Source organism: Urocitellus parryii, chromosome 9 (assembly GCF_045843805.1).
Source record: "Urocitellus parryii isolate mUroPar1 chromosome 9, mUroPar1.hap1, whole genome shotgun sequence".
Classification (NCBI taxonomy): domain Eukaryota; kingdom Metazoa; phylum Chordata; class Mammalia; order Rodentia; family Sciuridae; genus Urocitellus; species Urocitellus parryii.
In genome coordinates, this window is record NC_135539.1 from 8,487,439 (window position 1) to 8,505,608 (window position 18,170).

The 18,170-nt window shown below is 57.3% G+C and overlaps 1 protein-coding gene across 2 annotated transcripts; it reads left to right on the plus strand.

Moving 5' to 3' along the window:
- The first annotated feature begins 5,585 nt into the window (after nucleotides 1–5,585).
- Fbxl16 (F-box and leucine rich repeat protein 16) lies at nucleotides 5,586–16,117 on the plus strand. 2 transcript variants are annotated; one of them, XM_026385492.2, is made up of 6 exons: nucleotides 5,586–5,678; nucleotides 12,021–12,667; nucleotides 13,577–14,085; nucleotides 14,461–14,567; nucleotides 14,874–14,937; nucleotides 15,268–16,117. In XM_026385492.2, the coding sequence occupies exons 2-6, from the start codon at nucleotides 12,035–12,037 to the stop codon at nucleotides 15,362–15,364; spliced, it is 1,410 nt and encodes a 469-aa protein (XP_026241277.1). In that variant the 5' UTR covers nucleotides 5,586–5,678; nucleotides 12,021–12,034; the 3' UTR covers nucleotides 15,365–16,117. The 2 variants fall into 2 exon arrangements, with proteins under 2 accessions (XP_026241277.1, XP_026241276.1); XM_026385491.2 differs by having other exon boundaries at nucleotides 14,483–14,567.
- Nucleotides 16,118–18,170: the final 2,053 nt, after the last annotated feature.

The window sequence follows — 18,170 nt, forward strand, 5'->3', positions numbered from 1 at the left end:
GGGACCCTTGGGTCAGCTGCCACAGCTGTCCTGGCCCAAAGGCTGCACCATCACCTTCTCCATCATCACCAGGCTGCAGCTACCCAAGCCCAGGCCCCTGGGGCATTTAGTGGGCTCCAGGCGCCCTCTGGAGGCATGTGAGGAGTCAGCCTCAGAATCGCGCCAATAACTCCAGCGTTCACCCAGAGAAGGGGACAGTGTCCTGGGTGCAAGAGACGGGTTCCCAGAGGGTGACCTGGTCTAAGCTGCCTCCTCAACACTACGATCCTTCTGCTGCTTGCACCATGCCCATCTTTTGGTGATACTGCGATGATGTTGTTACCAAGAGAGAAAACCCAGAGAGAAACCATTTCTCATAGCTCTTGTCCCACCCAGGGAAGCACCTCAGTGCTTCAGCCATTGAGCTCCAATGCCATGGGCAAGGATCCTGAAGGCCATGTGTGGACTTAGTTGCTATGGATACAGGATACAATGCACCTGGTGCCTGTGCTCAGTAACTACCTGGAGAGTAAATCAGGGAAAGGTTAAGTGAATGAATAAGGTCCTGACCTTGGGGAACTTGCCGACTGCTGCCAGTTGGGGCTTGCTTAAGTGTATTCACATCAGACCTCGAAGGCTTGAATTCCCCCTGTGAGAGTGAAGAGATCTGAATGGCTGTCCCCCCTTTCCCAGCTTCTGCTCTGCCTGGCTTTGGCCAAGTGGCATGCAGCATCCCAAAGCCTCTTGTCTCAAAGAGAGGTGGCCAGCCTGGGAGAAAATCCTGAGGCCTGGCTTCCCCAAAGGAGCCTTGGAGAAGCAGCCTGATGGAGGTGAGGAGCAGTGGAGGCCTCAGGCACTGCCATAGGGTGTCACCTCTCAGATGCCCACCTCTGCTATTGCACATCCCCCAGGAACAAACCCCAGAGCAGAGTTAAGGGGGGCAGGGGGCAATGGCCTCAAGACTGATGGAGCTCAGAGCAAACCCAGACCACTTGGAGTGGATGGTGGGGATGGCAAGGCCAGCCCTGCCAGCTTTACTGACCAAGGTGAGCTTGCCTCAAGGTACCAGTGAGCAGAACTCTGGAGGAAATGACCAGAAATCCCAGAGAGAATAGTCAAGTCTCCAGCTTGAACAGGGTTCTCTGCCCAAGTCTCAGATTTCACTGGTAGCCAGGTGAGGGAGAGATGTGGGTGACCTGAGGCTGGTCCTCCCTGTGTCCTCAGATAAGGACTTGGCACTGAGATCCCTACAACCAGGAATGGTCACATGTGCTGCTCTGGATGGCCCTGGTATAGTGCTATAGCCCTGGGTATAAGGAGATAGTTTCTACAACGGAGGGATGGGGCTATCAGAGCCATCCAGTAACATGCTCAGTGGCATCCATCATGAGCACTGACCTGGGTCATCCACACAGCTTAATCTATGGAAACTCGGAGTGCTCTCAAGCCACCAGCTCTTTGGGCTGGGGTTCCCAGGAACAGTCATAGCTGCCGACTATCCAGGGAGCCTGTGCAACCTATGGCTCCTGCCCACCTTCTGCCCTGCACCTCAAGGTGTGGGAAGCAAGATTCCTATTTCAGATGTTTTTCTTCACTTGCTGAGAACCCCCCCCCCAATCTCTGGAGCTGAAAATGCAGCTGCTGATTGATTTGCACTTGAGCTAAAAATAGCTGCTGGCTCCAGCCAGGGCCAGGAAAATATCCCATTGCTAGGAGACGACCGTTGCTGGGAGACCGCCATCGCTAGGCGACTCCGTGTTGCTGAGGTGACAGATGGGCCCTGAGTCATCCTCAGCCGTGACAGGGGGCGGGCCAGGACGGAGCAGGAGCTGAGGGCAGCAGTGCCACACCATCCTCACCCATGGCCACCACAGCCACCTTGGCCACCATGGCCATGAAGTTCTCACACCTGTGGACATGATCTTCCACAGCCAGATGACCCACCTGCCTATCCCCAAGACTCTCTGCCTATCTCCTCTGCCTCCAAGCAGGGTCAGGGGAGTGGAAGCAGGGTGCCCCCATCTGGTCCCAGGATAAATCATTTTGCTCTTGAAGGGGCTCTCACCATCAGTACTGTGCTGAGATCTTCAGGGTCTCCCTGTAGAGTCCAGACCCATTTCCCAGGAAGGGCTCAACAAGGGGGAATGCCTGAACCTCATCTGGGGAGGGTGTGACCTAGGTCTGTGGCTCCAGGGCACAAATTCCATCCCAGAGCCCTCAAGGACCTCCCATGAAAAGACTGCAGCAGGCTTCAGAGCCCACTCCATGTGGGGTAACATTTTTAGCTCTGATGTTACCATTACCCCCTCTCACAGCCCTCCAAGGCCTCAGGGCCAAATGTTCCAGCAGCCTCTGGTCCTCAACCCTCCTTGACTCCAGGACTGAGGCCCACAGTGGCACAGATGTGGAAGACTCCTCTGATCTGAGGCATCAAGGCAAAAGGTACTCCAGGTGAGGGTCTCACTACGTGAGGAGTGCTCCAGGTGAGAGAGTGCTTTAGTTGAGGGAGTCTCCAGGTGAGAGGGTCCTTCAGCTGAGGATCCTTCAGGTGAGTCCAGTGAGGGATGCTGCATGTGGAAGGTACTCCAAGTGCCCTCAGGAGCCCAGGTCACAGGCCCTCGAATACCAGTCCCCAGAACTGATAGAGGAAATGAGCATCTTCTGTGAGCTGGCCCCAGTCGGTGCCCCACACTTATACATTCATATGTATATAACTTTATTTTTTTTATGTGGCGCTGAGGATTGAACCCAGTACCTCACATGTGCTAGGAGAGTACTCTACCACTGAGCCCCAACCCCAGGCCCAGTAACCCATGTTCTCTTTTAAAAATATTTATTTATTTTGAGGTACCAGGGCTTGAACTCAGGGACATTCAACCACTGAGCCACAACCCAGCCCTATTTTGTATCTTATTTAGAGACAGGGTTTCACTGAGTTGTTTAGCATCTCACTTTTGCTGAGGCTGGCTTTGAACTCGTGATTCTCCTGCCTCAGCCTCCCGAGCTGCTGGGATTACAGGCATGCACCATTGTACCCAGCTTCGTACCTCACATTCTTTAAAGGAGATTAAAAGCCACTTAGCAGCCCAACCTCATTGAGGTCAGTTTTCTCTGGGAGTAAATGCTGTTCTCCAAAGACATCTTATAAAATGGGACATATCCCCACAGGGAAGCCCCAAATCCTGGTGCTGGCAACCTGTCCTTCCTCCTTCCCCACTGTGTGCTGGGCACCTGTGTTGTGCTCAGTGCCCAGGGGCACAGCAATGGGAAGGAAAACACCCTCCTGGCCCCCAGAGGAGGCTGTCAGCCAACAGCCCACTCAAACACAACAACAGACAGCCAGCAGACAGACCAGGAGGGCATAAGAAGGGAAGGTCTTGGGGGAGAAAACAGCTGTCAAGGTCACTGGAGTCATCCAGGTGCATGGGAATGAGCAGCAGGAGAGACAGCTGATGCAGGTGAGGGGTAGACCACGTTAGGGTGCTACAGGCAAGGGACATGGCACCCTCCTGGCCTCAGAGGATGACCAGCATGGCAGAAACTCCAAGAGCCAGGTAGAGCATGAGGCTGTGGGCCATCAGGGCTTGATGTTCAGGGCTTTGAAGAGTACATCCTGGAATGGACAGAGCCCTGGGAGGGACTGGACCATGCCTGGCACCTGAGGAGAACAGAGGGGTAGAGAGATCATGCTGACAGCCATGGAGGAGGGAGAGGAATGCACCTGACATGGGGAGGGTGACAGAAGTGGAGGGAAGCAGGTAGGACCTCTGGTGATAGGAAAGCCAAGCAGCCTTCTAAATAATAATCTCTAATGTCCCTGTGAGCAAACACTATCCTTGCTCAGATTCTTCAAAGGCAGGGCTGCTGATTGGGGCCCATTCCAGGGCTGTGTGATCCCAAATCATTATGTGCGTTGGCCTTCCCCACGTCCCCCCTGTGCACTTGGGTGTGCTCATCTAGTGGAGCCAGGAGCCAGGTCTCAGTGTCACCTGAAGCACTCATAGTGCACACCTGCTCACAGCAGGTGGCAGAAGCAGCTGCTGGAAGGTGACGGCACAGGTAGGACAGATGCCCTCTTAGCACCAGAATCTTCTTGGGCTTCATCCTACCCATCCCATGCCAAGCTGCCTTCTGTGGTCCACATTCAGGCAAGGCCACACAGATGCTGCCCTCACCTGGCTGCAGTACCCTGGACACAGTGAGGACAGCAAGGAGAACACTCCACTGTACCCCACCAAACCAGCCTGGGTCCAGCCAGCCTGACCCTGCTCTCCATTGCTCTCAGGCCTCATGCCAGTCCCACTGAGCCCTGCTTCCCAACACCAGCTGGCTTCATTTTGTTAAGACACCGAGTCCTTTAACTTTTCCCTGCTTCCAATACACTGCTCTGCTCTCCCCCACCTGACACTTCTGCCATTCTGTTCTCCAGGATGGGGCACCATTAGCATCTCTCCTTCAGCCCTGAGGCTGCTGGGAGATCTGGTGCACCCTGTAGCCTCTACAGGGGCTCCCATATCCATCCTTACCCTGCCTGCAGCAACTACCCTTCCTGACCTCTAGTCCATATCTGGGGATCTTTGCACTCCACTTTCAGAAACACTCCTTCGTCTCACCCTTCAGGTCTCAGCTCACGGTGACATCCTCAGGATCACCACCCTCTTGAGGTCACCACCATGGTACCCTTTCATCATCACCCTCTGAAGTGATATTGAGTCACTCGTTTGCATGGTTCCGCAGGTATGTGCCTGTACCAAGAGGGTTCCTGAGTCTGGCCCGCAGCAGGTGTCAGGGATTGGGAAGCCAGCAGGCCTGGTCTCCAGCTCCCTTGGAGGGTGCCAGAGGGTGGGGACAGACCACCTGGTCTCCTCAGACCTGGCTTCCCCTTCCTCGGCCCAGTAGGTGGCAACTACAATCCACTGCACGCGCAGGGCTGGCTCCCAACCCCGAAGGACCGCTGCCTTGGCCAACCGCTGGCACCAGGGATCCTGAGTTCTCCGCCCGCAGGTTGCGGGGTCGCCACAGCTTCGCGCCGGCGGGCCGCTGGAGGCTGCTCTCCGGCAGCACGCGCTGCCCTTCCCATTCCTCCCCTCCCGCGACCTCCGGGTCTCACCGCGTGCCTGCGTTTGTTATTGTACGGGCGCCCGCAGCGAAGGCGGGTGCCGAGGCGCGCGGGTTCTGGCGCGTGCCCGTTGACCACGAGCCAGGAGCGCGCTGAGCGGGGGTGAGGGTGGGGGTGGGGCGGGGCTCAACATCCCAGGCGCCCCCTCCCGGCTCGCGATCCCGGATTGGTTCTGACGCCGGGAGCGCGCGAGGGCGCGGCGCTTAGGGCCGGGCTGGGGGCGCGCGCGGCGCCGCGAGCGGCCGCGGAGGAGCGCGGGGAGGAGCGCGGAGGAGGAGCGCGGGGAGGAGGGCGAGGGGAGGGAGGAGACACCCGCCCCGCTCCCTGCAAAGCGGCCTTATTTATCTGGGCACAGCCACAGCCTCCCCGGTGGGAGGCTCGGGCGGCCGATCCTCTCCCACCGGGGAGCTCAGCTCCGGGCGCGGCGGAGGGGGCCCGGCGGGGCGCGGGGCGCGGCCGGGCTCTGCCCGCCAGTCCAGCCCCTCGGCCGCCTCCGAGCTCACCGGCGCCCATGCTGGGCTCCCTATGACGCGAGGTCGCCGGGCGGACAGCGTGGCATGAGCCAGGAGCCCAGGCCAAGGTAAGGTGTGCGCGCGCGGCCAGGCTGCGAGGCGGGGAGGGGTCCAGGCCAAGCCACGGCTGTGGCCACAATGAGGAGGGGACAGAGTGGGGGCTTAGGACCTCACAGCCGCCGCCGTCGCCAGGAAAAGGCTTACGTAACGGCAGCCCCTTCCCCACTGCACCCCGCAGCCGCTGGGCCTTCAGCCCTACCAGGCCCTCCGTAGCACCTCGCCCCAGAAGCCTGCCTGAACGAGGCCCGCTCCCCAATGGCAACGCGGTCAGGGCTGTGGATCAGTGCCACTGGAGCCGCGGAGAGGAAGCTCCATGCCCCCGCCCCAGGACACAAAATTGCAGGTCCCCAGCCCCCACGCTTCCTGGCTGGGTTTTGGGCTCTGGGCCCCCTACTCCAGTGTCCTTAGCCCTTGAGTCTAGTGACAGGTGTTCTATGTAATTAAACTCCAGGAGGAACCATGTGGGTATGTGGCCTGGGGGCTGGTCTCCTCCTGGATACCTTCCACTGACATGGACCTGTATGGAGCTGCCACCCATGATGTGGGGTGGCAGAAGGAGAAGAGGGAGTGGGCTGGCATGTCCCTGGTTTGGGAAGGCCTATTAGGCCTTAGCCAAGGCTGAAGGGCCTTAGATGGGAAACTGGGCACAGGGATCCCATGCCTCCTGGAGGTTTGGGTGGGTGGGGAAGGCTTCCCACTCACCATCCCAGGAGAAGCCTGTTAGAGCTTCAGAACCCATGGCCCAGCAGCCACTCCTCCGGCCCCTTCTGGCTCCGAGCAGGCAGATTGACCTCTGCAGGAGGACCAGATGGCAGATACCACTTCACCTGCCTCCCTCCCTCAGGCCCCTAGTCCATAGCCATGTTGTCACTGGTCAGTAGGCAGCTCAAACCTCCATGGTGCTTACTGGACACAGGGCCCTCTCTCCCAGCCGCCCCCTCCAATAAAATGCTGGACAGCAGCCTCAGAGCTGAAGGCCTGGGCTGGGCAGGGAGCCTGAAGCTTTGGGGCTGCTCAGGCCAGGGACTGGATGAGGAGCCATCAGAAAGGAAGGGACATTCAAAGCCCAGCTGTAAACATGGGCAGTGCATGGGGATGCCAGGACTCAACTGGCATTGTTCCTATCACTTCCACTACCTTCTTCTCAACCACTGCTTACCTTGCGCCCAGCCTATCAGCTGAACACCCCACCACAGGGGATGTTCAGGGTGCAGGCTCACCCCTCCAGCCCACACCCACTTTCAAGGTACTGAACAAGTTCTATTCTCCACTGATGAGAGGAAAACAAGTCCCCAGGTAGGAGGGACCTAGGCCCAGGAAACCCTGAACTGCTGAGATATAGGTACGCCCCCAGGGTGGAAGAGGGGCTATTCCTCTGGCATGCACTGACTGCTTGCAGAACCTGTCTCCTCCCTTGTGCTATGCCTCCAAGGCTGGTGCAGGGGGGAAGGTAGGGAGGGCAGCAATGGAAGCTCTAGGGGACTAGTGGATAGCCCAGAGCCTTCCCACCAGTAAGTAGCCCAGTAGGAACCAGTGGCTGCACCCACTGCAGAGGGTACATGCAGACTATGTCCTTTCATTTGGCAAGCACCCAAAGCAGTAGGTACTAGGGGAACTATCCTAAGCCTTGGATGCTCATATTCTTTAGAGCAGGGGAGCCAGATGAGCCTGAATCCAAGGTCCACTCCTTAGCCCTGCATGACTGAGCTGCCCTGGACTTGATCACAGGGCCTCAGTGTGCTGGAGCATCTACATAGGTCTGTCTCAAGGCCCATGTGCACCCTGGGCTAAAAGTCTTGTGCACCCCAGAAGCATCTCCAACTGAGGGTGGAAGGTGCTCCCCTCCCACCCTCAACTGGAGACACGTGCAGTGGCAGGGATGTGCCTGAGTCACGGGGTTGTCATGGAACGTGTCAGCCTGCACCGTGCCCCCAATCCCAACTACTGTGGTTGTCACCCTGGTCCATGGGGGCTGCCACTGCAGACAGCCTGATGTGAGTTTTTGGTTACCCATGCCTTGCCTAGCTCCCAGGTCCTCAGCAGGCAGAAGGAGCTGGTCAGTACAAGTTCTCTGGAAGTCACACCTCCCAGAATCCAAGACAGGTTATATCCTGACCTGGTGCTCAGAGATGGGGCTATCAGAGATGGGAGAAGAGTCCCCAAAACTGGGGGAGATAAGAGGCAAGGATGTTGGTGGGCATACAGATTGCAGCCTCTGGAGAGAGAGCAAGAGGACAGTAGGAATCCTGCTGGGTGAGGCTCAGAGAGACCACTAGCCCGAATCCCAGCAGAACACAGAGAATCCCATGAAGCAGAAGAGGACAGAGCAAGAAGCCATGGATGTGCACCTATGCAGGGGCACTGGGGAGCAGATAGACTAGAGGTCTTGGGTTAATCACAGCTTTCACAGCTTCTGAAAAATTGCCCTCTGAGTTTTGCTTTCCCAACCCCTGGTCAGGTGGTATGGGAAGAGCTCAGGCCAGCAATGGGAAAGAACTAGGCAGCATTTCCCTTGTCCCTCTCTCCTGGAGGCACCTGCCCTCTTCCCTAGGGTCAGGCCAGATTATGGGGGATGGACAGCCAGTGTCTTTATCCCCATAGCTCCAAAAGGGGGACTTAGCAGAAAAATAGATGCAAGGTGTCTTCTTTTCCCAGGTTCTGCGTATTCCAAGGCCTATCTCAAATCCCCGGGGTCTTGGGAGTCTTCCCAGTGACCACAGTACCAACTCAGTCCCAACCCCAGTGGCCTTCCTTCCCTATGAACACTGATCCCTATCACAACTGTGATTAAGTTCTTGATAGCCTGCCTCCCCTCTCAGTCAGCCTCCTGTTCTCCCTTGAGCCTCTCGGGCCTCTGTACAGCCTTGCTAACTGGGCTGCCATTTCTCGCCTATATTTGCTGTCTGTTCTCAAGAAGTCCCCAAGCCAGCAAAGAGGTGGATAGTGATGACAGCCCAGGAAGTGGGTGAGACCCTGGAGATGCCCAGTCATGGAGGCAAGAGTGGGGCTCACACCTGCAGCTGGAGTAGAGGAATGGGGGACTGGCTGGGCCAGGTGTGAGGGCTGGAGGGGAGGCTCTGAGGCCTACCTGGGTCTTAGGGCCCAATGACCTGGTAGGCAGAAGAGGTAGCTCCTTGTGGGGCTCCAATATGGCCATCTGTGAGTCATAAAACTGCCCAGAGCTGGAGTCCTCTTGGGAGCCTGCAGTGCCCACTGCACTCCTTTAGCTCCTGATGTGACTCTGAGGAGAACAGAGTCCAGTCATCACTCCCCAGAAGCACCCTGATCTGACCCTGGCTTGGGCTCACAAGTTCAGGATAATAACCACTGCTTCTCTTTTCCCCAGTAGCCCCTCCACAGCCTATTCCAACAGGGAACCTCCCCAGAATTCCACTCTTAACTGACCAGAACACACCAGGACTGCAGTTGTCATGCAAGCTTGGTTGACGTTTTCAAAGCCTCTATTCCCGGGGTCAGCTCCTAAGGTGCTTGTCTCTAAGGAAGAACCAACCCTGAACAGCCTGGCAGCTGTGCCTGCACTCCTAGCAGGAAGCTCCAGGCAAGCTCTCAGAGTCACCCTGTTGGAGAGCAGCTGCAGTGTCAAGGCAGGGGGAGAGGGCCTTGGTCACCATCCAGCAGAGTGGCAGGGACAGGCAGAGGGGCCCTTCTCAGAACCCTCCAGGGACCTCTTGTCTAACTGGAAGGAAGGCCCCAGTCTCCCAACATGAGCTCCGCCTTTTCCCAAGGCCTCAACCCATGGACCCAGGTGTGGTGGAGGCTTCTAGGGCTGGGTTAGTCAGGCCAGGAATGTGAGCAGCCAGAGCCCCCATAGAAAGTGGACACAAAGTTGGGGAGTGGTGGGGCTGCCTCTGTGGTGCAGTTCCAAGCCAGGGCAGAAGGCCTTGGATGGGAGTGTGGGTTGAGGGTCAGTCAGAAGCCATCCTCAGCCTGTTCCTCCCTCCACAGACGCTCAGACCACCTTGTTTTCACCACCTCTACCCTGAGGCCTGAAGGTAGGGGTGGGACTTGAGCTCCTGCACATGTGAGCTCCCATGGAGGGACGGCAAGGAGTCCTGCAGATGCCCGGGGCACCCACGTGCATCCCCCCAATTTGGGTGCTCCACGTGCACACCCGCGGCTGGGAGCATTTTCAGGCTAAATCCGCACAGCTCTTGGAATATTTCTTCCTTGGTGCCGCCTCCGCGCCTCCTCCGGATCCTAGCCGAGCAGGCCGCTTCTCCCCCCCGCCCCCCTCTGCCTCTGGGGGCCCCTCCCTGGTGAGCTAGGTTTGCCAGGCTTTGGGTTTATTGGAACCTCCCCCTCAACCCCCGTCCTCCTCTGTCAGCGGCCGGCCTGGCCCCCGGGAGCATGCACGGCCGCTGTCCATGGTGCTACAGGCTGGGCGCTGAAACTTGGTCTTCGGGAAAGGGTGGAGTCCGGGTGGGTGGGGCATTCTGGACTTGGAAATCAGGGCGCCCTAGGTCTAGGGAGCAGGGTGCCCATTCTGGGGACATGGTGTATATTCAGCCGGGGGCTGCCTCTCCATTCTCTGTACAACTTCCAGAACGGCCTTGTTGGGGCAGGAGTGGAGGCGGTCACGGGCCTCACCCTGGTCCTTTAGGGGGTGCCGCTGTCCTACCGTGGTCCACATTTCCCTGTACTGACACTGGAGTAGCTCTGTGTTAGGCCTCCTCCACAACTGTGATGACACTGTGACTCACCAGCACCTCAGGTTCCTTATCTGAAAACTGGGGTACCAATAATGGCCACCCCCCCACCTCCCTCTGCCTCCCACCGTGGTTCCTGTTCTCTTGGAAACTGTGGGGGATGGACAGACAGCGTCCTCAGTCCTGCAGCAGCTCTAGATGGAAGATGGTCAAAAGGGGGACAGGAACTGTTCTCTTCCTGAGGGTCTGCATATTGTATCCAGCCCAAGCCTTGGGAAATCCTTAGGATTCTTCTCAGACACTACTATGGTGGTTCTGTCAGACTTCTGTGAGGTGATGGCCCATCTTCATCAGGCAGGAGGAGAAGGGAGAACTGGAGCAGCTCCTGCCCTTCCTCTGAGACTGTGGGGCAAGAAGATGGGGACCTGCATGTAGGTTCCTGCTTGGTCCCAGGGTCACCTACAGACCCAAGAAGGTAGATCATGCATTGCTTTTGGTTCTGCCCTGAGGCCCAAAAGCTAACTCCAGGTCGCTGTCCAAGATTTACTGGGCACCATGCAGGGGTTGAAGTGAGGAAATGGAGGCTCTGAAAAGGCCAGTGGCTAGCTGAGACCACAATTCAAAGCGGGGCCTGTTTGGGGTCCAGAGTATGGGACCTCAAGTGTGTACCAGTGAGACCTCTGCGTGTTCTGCTTCCTCAATGGATGTTGGATGGGGTTGGGCAGGAGCCAGATGATGGCACTGTGAGTCTCACTGCTTCCCCCCACCATAGCTTTCTGTGCTGTGTCTTGTGCCACCTAGTTATAGCCTGAGGAGGGGAGCTGGACTAGGTGTGGCCTTACTCTCATCCTGTGGGCAATGACCCTGGCTTGAGAAGGGTCTTCCTTGGGGCTCTCATCAGCCAGCTGTGGTCCAAACTTTGACTCCATCATTTAACTGATCATAGCCTCAGACAAGCAATTCACCTAACCTTGGGCTTGTCTTCCTCATCCATACAATGTATACAGTCACCACAGCACTATCCTCATCAGCATAGGTGAAGAATTATAGAAAAAGCATGTGTTGTGCTGGGATGTAGCTCAGTGGCAAAATGTTAACCTTGCCAGAGCCCTGGGTTCAACCCCCAGTTCCAATAAATAAATAAATAAATAAATAGTGTGTCCAGGGCTCACCATGCTGGGGAAAACAGCTTCTCTCTCTCTCTCTCTCTCTCTCTCTCTCTCTCTCTCTGGGCAGACCCTGAGGCTCAGAAGGGTACAAGAGGCCCTTCAGAGAGCTGTGCTGGCATCCTGTAGAGGTGGGTTTCCAGAGACTGCCCCAAACTCTATCCTCAGTTTCCCAGTCCCTGACCAGAGAGTTAGGGTCCTGGTGATAGGCAGAGGAACACAGGTGAAGGGAGTGGTCAGGGACTTCATCTCTCCACCTCCATTCTCTCATGTGTGAAATGGGAATAAGCATCCAAGAGTACCATGAGCAGAGCAGGTTGAGTTAGTGCACACAGTAGGTGCTAAATGAGTACAGAGATCATTGCCTCCCCTTGCTGCACTCAACCAGGGAGGTACACACTTAGAGCTTGGTTCTAGGAGTACCATGGTGGGGGGCACCCAGGGATGGGAAGGAGCAGGCTTCCTCAGCCTTCCCAGAGACTGTCAGACTCACTTGCCCCTCTTGGCCTGTCTGCAGAACATTCGAGGAAGATGTCGAGCCCCGGTGTCAACGGCGACCCCAAACCTCCATGCTTGCCTCGAAATGGCCTGGTAAAGCTGCCGGGCCAGCCCAATGGCCTGGGAGCAGCCAGCATCACCAAGGGCACTCCTGCTGCCAAGAACCGTCCCTGCCAGCCACCGCCCCCACCCACCCTTCCACCTCCCAGCTTGGCCTCCCCGCTGTCCCGGGGCACACTTGCTGGGGGCCCCTGCCCCCTGGCAGGTGGACCAGCCTCAGCCTCGGTGCCTGGACCCCCAGCAGAGCGGCCACCACTGGCCACAGATGAGAAGATCCTCAACGGCCTCTTCTGGTACTTCTCAGCATGCGAGAAGTGCGTGCTAGCCCAGGTGTGCAAGGCCTGGCGGCGTGTGCTCTACCAGCCCAAGTTCTGGGCAGGCCTCACACCTGTACTGCACGCCAAGGAGCTCTACAACGTGCTGCCTAGTGGTGAGAAGGAGTTCGTGAACCTGCAGGGCTTCGCTGCACGTGGCTTTGAGGGCTTCTGCCTGGTTGGGGTCTCCGACCTGGACATCTGTGAGTTCATCGACAACTATGCGCTCTCCAAGAAGGGGGTCAAGGCCATGAGCCTCAAGCGCTCCACCATCACGGATGCCGGCCTAGAGGTGTGCCCCCAAAGTGGTCCAGGTGGCAGGGACAGACAGCAGAGCTGTATGGGTGTGGAAGGGTATGGAGCACAGAGGAAGCTTAGCACAACAGAGAACAAAGAAGCATATCATTGCCCTAAGGAGGAGCACTGCCAGGGGTCAGGGAGGACTGGCTACATAGTTTGTGGGACCTGATGCAAAGTGAAAATGTGGATGCTTATTCAGAGATGATTAAGAATCTCAAGATGAGCTAGGTGAGGTGGTGCATGCCTATAATCCCAGCAGCTCAAGAGGCTGAGGCAGGAGGATCACAAGTTCAAAGCCAGCCTCAGCAATTTAGTGAGGCCCCTAAGCAATTTAGCAAAACTTTGTCTTGAAATAAAAAATAGAAGGGGCTGGAGGTGTGGCTCAGTGGTTAAGTGCCCCTGGGTTTAATCCCTGGTACCAAAAAAAGAATTTCAAGGGGGCAACAGCAGAGCAATTAAGTATGAAACTGAGAAGGAAAGTCACTTCTCACTGGCCTTGGGTGGGTAGGATGCTAGAGGAAGGTGAAAGGGAGGGAGGTGAAAGGTAGTTGAGGAAGGGTCTCCTATTAGCAAAGGTCAGAGGAGCAGTGAACAACCTGCCCAGTCCCCACTATCTGGACTATACCAACTGTTCTGAGCACCTACTCTGGCAAAGCCATGGCTCCTGGGGCCCCTGTGCCATGCCCCTCTTTGGAATGTTGTTGAGGTGTTACACTATAAGTGCAGTCCTCAGAGTTCAACATACTTGCACAAGTCCACACCCAAGAGACTACTGCTTCCTGGCTCCCAGCAGCTCATTCCAACCCATCTCAGGCAATCCTCACCACACCCTGAGGGAGGAGCCTACTGGGGAGGGTTGGGGAGCAGAGCCAGGCATGGCCCTGACCCGTGCTGCCCACAGGTGATGCTGGAGCAGATGCAGGGTGTGGTGCGCCTGGAGCTGTCGGGCTGCAACGACTTCACTGAGGCAGGGCTGTGGTCCAGCCTCAGTGCCCGGATCACCTCGCTGAGCGTGAGCGACTGCATCAATGTGGCTGACGACGCCATCGCGGCCATCTCGCAGCTGCTGCCTAACCTGGCGGAGCTGAGCCTGCAGGCCTACCACGTGACGGACACGGCGCTGGCCTACTTCACGGCTCGGCAGGGTCACAGCACGCACACGCTGCGTCTGCTCTCTTGCTGGGAAATCACTAACCACGGCGTGGTCAACGTGGTGCACAGCCTGCCCAACCTCACAGCACTCAGCCTCTCAGGCTGTTCAAAGGTCACCGATGATGGTGTTGAGCTCGTAGCCGAGAACCTTCGCAAGCTGCGCAGCCTCGACCTGTCGTGGTGCCCTCGCATCACAGACATGGCACTAGAGTATGTAGCCTGCGACCTGCACCGCCTGGAGGAGCTTGTGCTGGACAGGTGCGCATGTCCCTGCACCCACTGCGGGGTCACCATGTACTGGAAGCCTAGAGTGGGTGGGTCTGAGTCCATGGGCTTCTGGTGTGGGCGAGGCTGCTGAGGGGACAGACAGTGACAGATCTATGGTGTAGTGGGCAGCACCAGCGAAAGCAAAGTGCCAATAGTCGGGGGAACTACAGCAATGTTTGGTTGAACCCAAATCCTTCCCAGAAGCTGGTGCTAGGACGTGCGGGGGGGGGGTGTATTGAAGAGGGGTGGGCTACAGGATGGTGGGGCCATCGTGAATGAGGTGGGGGTTTGCACTAGGGACAAGGTGGGGTAGGGGGTAGGGCGCGGCAGTTTAGGGGGCGGGTGAAGTGATTTGAAGGTGGGCAGTCCCCCTCTGGTGCCACCACAGGTGTGTACGCATCACGGACACTGGCCTCAGCTATTTGTCCACCATGTCATCCCTCCGCAGCCTCTACCTGCGATGGTGCTGCCAGGTACTGGACCTTCCTGCCTTCTGTGATAGGGAGATAGGTGGGCATGGTGGGGGGTGAGGGGAAAGCACCAGTCCAGCCTGCTTACCTTTTTCCGGCCCCACTCAGATCCCACAGGGGGCTAAGATCCATCTGCACCCATTAGCGAACCTAGACAGAACAGGTGGGGACCCCAGGGTCCTCAACAGCACTTCCCAGCCTCTGGCTGGTGGGAGGGGGGGCGTTGAGAAACCTCCATCTTGAACCCTGCTTCCAGCAACTCCTGCGGCTCCAGGTTCAGTTAACTTGCCCTCTCCCACTTTTGCCCAGGTGCAGGACTTCGGGCTGAAGCACCTCCTGGCTATGAGGAGTTTGCGTCTCTTGTCTTTGGCAGGTGAGACCCTCCCTCCCCTGCATGCCTCCCAGGCAGTGTCCACTACACTCATCTAGTCCTCCCTTGTGTGGATTCTCACCTGACTTTGGCTGGCTGAGTTGCAGGTTCAAGTTAAGAGAGGGGCAAGCTGTAGTCCATCTCAGGCATCGCCGGGCTCCTCCCAGAGCCACTCGGCCCAAGGAGGCCCCTGCCACTCAGCAAGGACCTAAGAGCCCAGCATGGGCCTCTCCCACTCAGCTGAAGGCCATCCACAGAGTGCTGGCCCGCGGGGTCCCAGTTTTCTGTCTCGCAAAGCTGAGCCCCACCATTGTTCCCACTGGTTTGATTCAGGCTGCCCACTGCTGACCACCACGGGGCTGTCGGGCTTGGTGCAGCTGCAGGAGCTGGAGGAGCTGGAGCTGACCAACTGCCCGGGAGCTACACCTGAGCTCTTCAAGTACTTCTCGCAGCACCTGCCCCGCTGCCTAGTCATTGAGTAGCGCTGGGCTCCCAGCCAGGCCTCGGAACCCGCCACGCTCTGGGCGGGGCGAGGGGCTCTTCCAGGCCCCTCAGTGGACCTTGCCCAGCAGCCGCGTATGATCCCGCGCGGGAGGCGGGACGAGTTGAGGACAGCCCCTCCCCGCGCCGCCCTCGGCCCCCTCCGCTCCTCTTTCTGTCCGCCCCGGGCAGGGGACGACCGGGCCAGCCCCACGCACGCACGCACACTCGGGGACTTTGTGCATGCCCCTCGTGCCCGCACTGCACGCCCGCCCTCCACCACGCCACAGCCGCCGCCATCACTCGCCCGCCCCGCTGCGGGGCTCGGTCCCTGGGGGGCACTCTGAGCCCACCCGCCCCCCTCCCCCGCCGCTGCCTTCCCTGCCACACCCCGCTCTCTGCCTCCCTGCTGTCCCCCATCCCGGGCAGGGCCCAGAGGATTGGGGGGCTGGGTCCCCCAGGACTCAGGGGCCCGGAAGAGCCTCAAGGACCTTCAACATCTTCCACTGCACGGCGCCTGGAGCCCTCTCTCTTAGGGGCGAGGGGACTCAGGCCACTGCCAAAGCCATGGCCCAATGAGGAGCCCAACTCCAAGCCCCCTCCTCCTCCCCCATGCCTGCCCAACACAAGGGGCCTTTTTCCCTTACTGTTGAGTGGGCAGTCCCTGTTGGCTTCCCCTCCTACCCCCCCACCGCCCCCAACCCCACCGCCGCCCACACTGGCCTTTTACAGATCCTTGGCCCCTGGCCCCTAGGATAGCATTGAGATGGCAATGACCTTGGAATAATCAACATTAGCCCAGCCAAGTGCAGCCCACCTCAGTCCAGGAGTGGTACAGGCACCTAGAGAGACCCCAAGTTGGAATCATCCTTAGGGTTGTCAGGCTTGGGAGCAGTCTTGCCCAGCCACAGCCCTGCGCCTGTGGGGCTCAGGCCTGTCAGCACCGCGATTCACCCTGGGCAAGTTTGTGCAGAAGCGGGCCAAGACAAGGGGTCAGGATCAGCACTGACCAGCGACTCTGATCTTCCAGTGGCCAGCACACCATCCACACTCTGCAAGGAGGGAGGGCTCCATTCTAGCCCCACCCCATTTGCCCCTCCCCAGTTTCCCAAACCTCTTCCTGCCCAAATGGGCTCTAACCCTGTCCCGTGTCCTGTCTGATCCCAAGAAGTTTGGAAGTTCTGGGGGATGCTGGCACATCTTGACAATGCTGAGGAGGGGGCTGGGACCCCTTTCCATCCCAACCTTGATCCCCAGATTTAGCATCCACACCAATCTTGGGTCACCCCTATTTGGTTGGAAGGGAGTAACCAGTTTCCAGAGAGCCAGAGAGAGAGCGAGTGAGAGAGAGAAAGAGAGCGAGTGAGAGAGATGCTGTTGAAGCAGAGAAACAGTTCAACAGCCCAAAGAGTTCCCTGCCCCCGAGTGCCGAGGAGGCTCCATGTGGAAGTGGTCAGGAGCCAGTTTCTTCAGGCCCTCCTCCCATAGCCCCCCCAGTAGGGAGGGGGCAGCTGTCCATTTGCCCAAAGTATTAATGCAACTGAAGCTGTGATATTTCCAACGACTGTAGGAGGAAAATTTAAGGGGAGAAAGGAAAACAAACAAAACCAACCAACCCCTAAAATCATTTTCTTATTGTACATAACGACCTCATTCTCCTGTATATGCGGAAGATATAACCTTATATTTGGTAAGTGTTTCTTGTGCTATTTTATCACGTGACCTGTTTATAAAAATATATATTAAAAAAAGTTGTAAAAATATGAGTCTGGGTTGTGTTCAGGTCACCACATGATAGTGCAGGAGGTTGTATCTGCTGTGGGTGGTCCTGGTCTCTAGACTCTCAAGTACCTCTGGATTCATCAGATGTTTGTCTTTACAACAAATATGTAGAGGCTGCATGCCCCTGCCAAAAATAAAAACTCGGCAGTGATAAGCACAGAAGTTCCCTAACCCTCTACTGCATACAGGCAGGGATGGCACTAAAATCATTACCATAATATTCCCTCAAAAATATTTAGGGTTAGCAGGGTGCATTGGCCCATGGCCTCGAATACCAGCAGCTCCCAAGAGGCTGAAGCAAGAGCACTGCAAATTTGAGGCCAGTCTTGGCAACTTCTTTTTTCCTGTCTCAAAAGGAAAAAAAAAAAAAAAAGGCTGGGGATATAGCTCAGTGGTTGAGCACCTGGGTTCAATCATCAGTAATACAAGGGGAAAAAAGTAAGTATCTAGGATCTAGCTCACCACCTGTCCAGAAAGGCAGAAATGAACCTTTTGTCCTGTGCACAGGATAGCTGAGATTAAGCAGGGGCGAGGATGTCTCAAGAGATGGCACTGTGAATTGACAAGTTAATTTACTCCCAGGAGAGTAAGGGAGGCTGCAGATGAACAGGGCCACCAACTGAATGGGCAATGTCAGGCCCTGGGAGATGGAATCCCTCTGCGGTGGCCTTCACACCTTTGTGTGACAAACAACTACCAGTGAACAAAGGAGCAGGCTGTGACAAGCGCTGGGGTGGCGACTGTGACTGGTCAGGCCCCGTTTGATATGGTGCTAGAGAAGGCAGAGGCTGAGCATTGAAGGATAAGAAGGGCAGAGCTGGCGCTCTGCTAGCTGGACGTGGGCGCCTGGAAGGGGACCTAGCGGCACTGCTGTGGAGTCCGGAGTCTGAGGTTTACTGGCAGTGCGGTAGGAGGCCCCAGGAAAAAGAGGGACCGGACTGCCGCGCGGGGTTCAGACGGGGACCGTGGGCTCG